Here is a 6889-nt window from a genome sequence, read left to right on the forward strand (position 1 = left end):
TATCTAGTTATATTAATCATGATCGCTTAGACGAGCGAGCATTACTTAGATTTGACAAGTTCCATTGGTCATCTACGGTCTTCTTCATAAGATCCAGTTTACCAAATGATATTTTCTGAATGTAAATGCACGTAATGCTAAAAATGCCAAAATCGCCATAGGTGTGCCTATAAAATTTGAGGTTTGCCCTCGATTTCCCTAGAATTCCATCATCAGATCTTGACTTGGTGGCAATGGGACCACCTCAGAAGAGTACTCTTTCGAATAAAAAAATAATTTTTAAAATTGATCCACAATTAGACGACCAGATGGCCTAGTGCTTAGAGAACCTGACTACGAAGCTTGAGGTCCCGGGTTCGATTCCCGTGTCGGGGCAGATACAATTTGTATGAAAAATACGAATGTTTGTTCTCGGGTCTTGGGTGTTTAATATGTATTTAAGTATGTATCTATCTATATAATTATATCTATCCGTAGCTTATATCACAAGCTTTGCTAAGCTTACTTTGGGACTAGGTCAATTGGTGTGACTTGTCCCGTGATAGTTATTATTTATTATTATTTTATTAATTGACTGAGTAATCGGTAAACATACATAAAAAAATACAAACATTGGAACATAGAACCTTCTCCTTTTTTGAAGTCGGTTAAAAAGTAGAGGTGAAGATTTTTTTAATGATTTTTAATTTCTTAGCTATTTTTTTTGTTTATCTCAAACAGAAGTTTGTCCGTTCCACAGGTGACAATAGGGATGTCTTTCCTCGGTCGTCGCATTGGTATTGCAACACAACGAAGAAAGGCAGCCGGCCAATAGTAACGATCTGGGTGATGTTTACAAAATAAAAATGTATAGGATTTTATAGGATTAGAATATAGTTTTATTTTTCATTTTCTTTTCCTTTTATTAGGGTTCCGGAGCCAAAATGGCAAAAACGGAACCCTTATAGTTTCGCCATGTCTGTCTGTCCGTCCGTCCGCGAACAACTATGCCGACAAAATGGTACAATAAAAATTTTAAAAATATTTTTTTTAGTGTACTTCCCATAGACGTAAAGTGGGGGTGATTTTTTTTATCATCCAAACTTGTAGTGTGGGGTATAGTTGGATAGTTCTTTTAAAATCATTAGGGGGTTGCTAAAATGATTTTTCGATTCAGTGATTTGTTTGCAAAATATTCAACTTTAAAGTGCAAATTTTCTTTAAATTCGAGCGTCGTCCCCCCTCCTCTAAAATCAAAACCGATGGGTGGAAAATATTGAAAAAATTCAGAACGGTAGTAAATTTATCAAACTTTCAAGGAAAACTATAGCGGCTAAGTTTGCTTGAGAATTATTAGTAGTTTAAGAGTAAATAGCAGCCTAAGGTATAAAATATACCTAAACTTGGAAGATTCCATATAAAATACGAAATCCTTAGAAAAATATTACTTTTTTTTTCTTAATGGCTACGGAACCCTATTTTTTTAATGAACTATTTGCTATTTTTTGTATATTTTGTGTGTCCCAAAGATTTTTTTACAGATATCAAGATAGAACTTTTTTTTGTTTGAAGGTTAATACCAATAATAGGTTGAACATTTGAATTAAACCGAAAAAAAATGATTTTATTGTAAAGAAAAAAAATGTTTTAGTGGGTATTTATCATTCATAGTAAAATATTCAAGATTTTTTTTCTACATAGAGCATATTCTAGACAGAGCAAAAAATAAGAATCAAAATTTTAACAAATAATGCCATATTTTTGTTATAATATTTTTTTTCATAATTTTTTAGTCATGTTTCACCCCCTCTTGATTGATGAAGTATGAGATGTGATCTAATCTCATACTTCATCAAGCACTACCCTATAATTTTACCCAGCTCTTATGACATGCGCAAAAATAATCTTTTGCTATATTCGGTCTATTTTCAATCTCATTTCTATAGGATAACAATCAAATCTACAAATTTGATGCATTCATTCTCAAATGAATATTTAATCAAGGTTAAGCACATAATCTTTAGACAGAACTAACATACATATATATACAGATATATTAATTAGTTCATATGATTTAATAGATTTATGGTGCACTATTCCTTGTTACTGCAGACACAGTAATTAAGCGCTATCTACCTGACAGACTATTCAGTCGAATCATCTGTTATTGTTAGTTAGATCCAGTTTGCTGGTTCCTGCAGGAGTGAATAAGACAAGACGACGTGTAATCAGATAATGTAAATACACCGAATGCTGCCGGAATTATGCAGAGGAAACGGGCTCAGAAATAATTTCAACCTTATCAAGTCAATTTAATCTCACTGAACACATATTCGTCTTTTTTTAGATGTTTCCTCAAAATAAGCTCTCGCTCTCTATTTCAGTATCATATAAATACGAGTATTAGTATTTTGTTATTTTTCATCACACTTGCTCGTAAACAGTGTCAAAACATGCAGGCTACCTTGATTGCAACCCTCCAAATAAAACCCTCGACCTTAATGTGCTTGTCATGAAACCCGTGGTCGGTAAATGAGTCATTGCTCGTACAAATTTTCTTGTCATGAAGCCCAAGGTCGGTAAATGAGTCCGTGCCCGTACTGATGGTGCTGCGCGCGCTGCAGCGCATGGCGAAGCAGCAGGACCACATGCACACGCGGCTCAGGCACATGCTGAGAGAGGGGTAGGGCATCAGGAGACCCACTTGCTCGCTTGCCATCCAGTAGAATAAAAAAAAATGCAGCGCTGCCAAGAGCGCAGCCTATGGTATCGCCAATATTTGGAACAATTATATATTTTCTTTAAGAAATATAAAATTTTACTCGCAAATGTGATGAAAAACATTGTATGTCGCACGGGCGGTACCCACTAGAATTACGAACATCGACTCAATAAAGCCCTCAGTCTTCGACTTCGGGCTTCTAATAGACTCTCGTTCGTAATTACTTATTTACCGCCCTTAAGACACAATCTACTATAATGATTAAATTTGTACGCATCTTTTATTCAACACAAGAAAAAGAAAATGATCCTTATCTCTTTGAATGGCAATTTCACGCCTAACCAAAATGTACTATGTTAATGTTTTCTGTTGTTCCAAGAGAGAGGAAATGGTCACAGGAACAGTTTTTCTCTGATTTTCCTGGTGCCTTTGCAGTTTACCGTTCTGTCAATTCCTTTGCTGCCGTTGCAATGTCGGCAAAAATATGTGAACATGACTTTATCGCTAAATTACGTCCATATATTTTAAAGCACTTCGGCCGTTCTGATACGGACTTTTGATACAGGATATTTATTATTATTATTATTATTAGCCTATTCTGTCCCACTGCTGAGCAAAGGCCTCCCCCCAATACTTCCACTGCTCTCTGTCCCCTGGAGGATACAGGATATAGTAACCTAAATATGTACTACACAGGAAACTTGGATTCAGGATAGCAAAGTTTATAACAATATAAACCAACCACGCCCAAATTATGTCTTGGTATTGACTGAATATGTACTTAAAGTATTGTTTGGTACTCGTATATGCTGAGCTGACCACTGCATGCCGCTGCAATGTGGTCAAAACTTCGAGGTAATTGTTAGCAAATAATTGTCGCGTTGCCGGAGGGTGTAGTAATAACTATTAGTAAAAATTGCGAAAGTTTAAAACAATGTATTCTTTGGCTATTCTTCAGCAACGTTATATAACTTTTTGCTATTAGGTACTTACTTGTACCTCACGCACATGTTGGACATTTGATAGCAGTGACAAACTAAATTTAATATTTGCTAAAGTAGTCTGATAATGTACATCTCTTGAATGTTACATTACCTACACTTTATCATTACAATTGCACTTTTGAATACTTGAATGTAAATACATTGAAGTATTCAAAATATTACGGTAATTGCCCGTTTGAGAACAAACAATGCAAATCAGGCACTTAGCGGGTGCATGATCTATAGGCGATCTTTTTTTAATGTGACTTGTATAACACAGCTCAGATCATTCATATAACAAACATGCAAGCACTACGGCAGGATTTTGGTAGCAATCACCTACACTAGGCACTCTCATTCATATAACATGATACAATTTTTTCATGGCACGACCTACTTAGTGGCTGAGAAATATTAGTCGTTTTGGCGACTTTCTTACGCTGTAATACAAAGTCATTGCATAATCATAATTTAAAATCACTGCGAGCCTATCTGCATAGGATGCGCTGATAAACAATGTGCTATTTGAGCCTTATGTCAATCGATCTGAGAAGTAGATGTAAAGAGTTTTATAACTATAGTTCATAATGGTATACGTAGGCCTTAGCCTTTTCGAGCTCTTGCTAATACATTTATAATAATATTTTAATAGCACTTTCCTGTTCACTATACATACCTATTTAAATGTACAGATATACATAAGTGAATAATGCATTTCCATCGGAAAAAGTCGGATCTCAATCGGAATATCACGGCATATATGGAAATTTATTATTTAGTGTTAATCGTCAAAATCGGCTGTACGATGGGTACTGAAGCTAATTGAAGAGCACTGCAGAGATAGCAACTTTTCCGATTAAATACCATGGAAAACCACTATGCACTCACTACATCTGTATTTGTAATGAGAGATGCTCTAACAACGGGTGCACGGCGCGCTCCGGCGCCGCGGTGACACTGCGCGTGCGCCGGCGCGGAAACGGTGACGCAAGATATCGATCACAAGAAATTAACTCCGACAAAAGACCAAAAAAATGAGGGCGACGCCTTCGCAACACGACCTTGACATGGGCTGCCCTTGACTCCCGAGAAAACGTCTCGGCGGTTCATGTGCACGTCCCTTTACACGCTTATGATAACGATTATTAAATTAAGCATTACCCTACTCATTTGAAATTTTGTGGAGGTGAAAATTGTAACTGGGTACAATCAGGATATCCTTTTTCTGGAGTTGGGGCTGCGGCCTAAAGCTAATGAGAAAATCGTAATTATTCATTAGGTACATTTTAGCACCTGGTATGGCAACTGTTTTTAGGGTTCCGGAGCCAAAATGGCAAAAACGGAACCCTTACAGTTTCGCCATGTCTGTCTGTCCGCGGCTTTGCTCAGGGACTATCAATGCTAGAAAGCTGTAGTTTTTCACGAATACGAGTATGTATGTAAACTATGCCGACAAAATGGTACCTCCCATCCCATATACGTAAGGTGGGGCTTTTTTTTTCTCATCCAACCTAGTAGTGTGGGGTATCGTTGGATAGGTATTATAAAATCATTATGGGGTTGCTAAAAGGATTTTCGATTCAGAAATTTGTTCAACTTTAAAGTGCAAATTTTCATTAAAATCGAGGTTCCCCCCTCTAAAATCTAAACCGGGGGGTGGAACATTTTAAAAAAATTCACAATTGTAGTAAGTATATCAAACTTTCAAGGAAAACTATAACGGCTAAGTTTGCTTGAGAATTATTAGTAGTTTAAGAGTAAATAGCAGCCTGAGTTAGGTATAAAATATACCTAAACTAGGAAGAATCCGTATAAAATACGAACCCTATTTTAGGAGTGTCCGAAACACTGTTGGCCGATTTTTTGTGTTACTAAAGTTAATGAAAATCAAACCTGTGCTTAATCTAAAAAAAAAAAAAATACTTGCTATATCAGATAGTAAAATATAGTGACAATTATAGATCTGATTACACTGATCTGAAATAGGAATCACTTTAATGAAAGATTTATAGCACACACGTGATGCAAACATCATGGACAAATTATAGACAAAGGGAGTATACATAGTATGTACTATTATTAAAGGTAGACATTACGTGGTGTAGCTTTTGAAGGCACGGGATTCGTTTTATGATTCTTTTTAATTGAGCGTTCCATGCTCGAGCATTGATTGTGTGCCAGTTCAGTCAACAATATAATAGAGCAAACACTAGAAAGTAGACTTACCAATAAACACAATGAACCCAAAATTAATTTGCTGACGTAGGTACTCAAGCCACAACTATTATAGTTTGTCGCCTTGACATTAAAAACAACAACTAAGAGTATTGCAACAGTATATAAAGCTAGAGAAAACGGTAACGGGCATCAATTGGCAATCATTGCCCAACAGAACCAGGAGCACGGGAAGCCATGCGAGCGATCACTTTGGTTTGTATAGCGGCAGTGGTGGTAGCCGTGGCGGCGCGGGCCCCGCGGAGCAGGAGAGACGTGGACCTGGAAGCAGCTGCCTCCCACTGGGAGAAGGGCGGTGGCGGCGAACACCACGGCCACCACCACCACGAACACGGCGGGCACGGAGAGAAGGGATACAAGGGCCACCACGACCACGAGCACGGCAAGAAAGGACACGCTCATCACGAAGGACACAAGGGACACTATGGCGAACACGGTGGACACAAGAAACACCACCACCACGACGACGGCTACTATGATGAGCATCATCACGGCGAAAAGGGAGAAAAGGGACATGGTTTCGAAGAAAAGGGACACTACCACAAGGGTCACTCCACGAAAGGTCACCATGGCGTCCATAAGATAGACGAATTTAAGAAGGACAAGCACTTCCATGACAAGCACGGAGAATCTGGATTCGAAGAAGGCTACGGCGGTCACCACCACGAAGGTGGACACGAGAAGGGTGGACACTTCCATAAGGGACACAAAGAAGGCGGATTCCACGAACACGACCACGGCAAGAAAGGTCATCACGAGGAGGGTGGACACCACCACGAACATAAGGGACACCACGACGAGGGCGGCCACCACGAACACCACCACCACCACGCAGGACACGGCAACGAAGGTGGCCACGAGGACCACAAGGGCTGGGGCTGGAAGAAGGGACACAAATAACTTGTTTATATGACGCATTTGTTTTTGTTAATGTTTTGTGATACTTAGAGAATAAATTTGTTCAAACCAA

At 38.3% G+C, this 6889-nt stretch overlaps 1 protein-coding gene across 1 annotated transcript; it reads left to right on the forward strand.

Moving 5' to 3' along the window:
* The first annotated feature begins 6047 nt into the window (after positions 1–6047).
* On the forward strand, positions 6048–6889 carry LOC141431572 (uncharacterized). The gene has a single exon (XM_074092746.1). It carries the CDS (start codon positions 6097–6099, stop codon positions 6817–6819), a length of 723 nt encoding a protein of 240 aa, XP_073948847.1. The 5' UTR covers positions 6048–6096; the 3' UTR covers positions 6820–6889.

The sequence above is a fragment of the Choristoneura fumiferana genome, chromosome 10, assembly GCF_025370935.1.
Source record: "Choristoneura fumiferana chromosome 10, NRCan_CFum_1, whole genome shotgun sequence".
Classification (NCBI taxonomy): domain Eukaryota; kingdom Metazoa; phylum Arthropoda; class Insecta; order Lepidoptera; family Tortricidae; genus Choristoneura; species Choristoneura fumiferana.

Excerpts from the sequence above, each read along its gene's own strand:
- LOC141431572 (XM_074092746.1), top strand. The coding sequence starts at position 6,097 with ATGCGAGCGATCACTTTGGTTTGTATAGCGGCAGTGGTGGTAGCCGTG.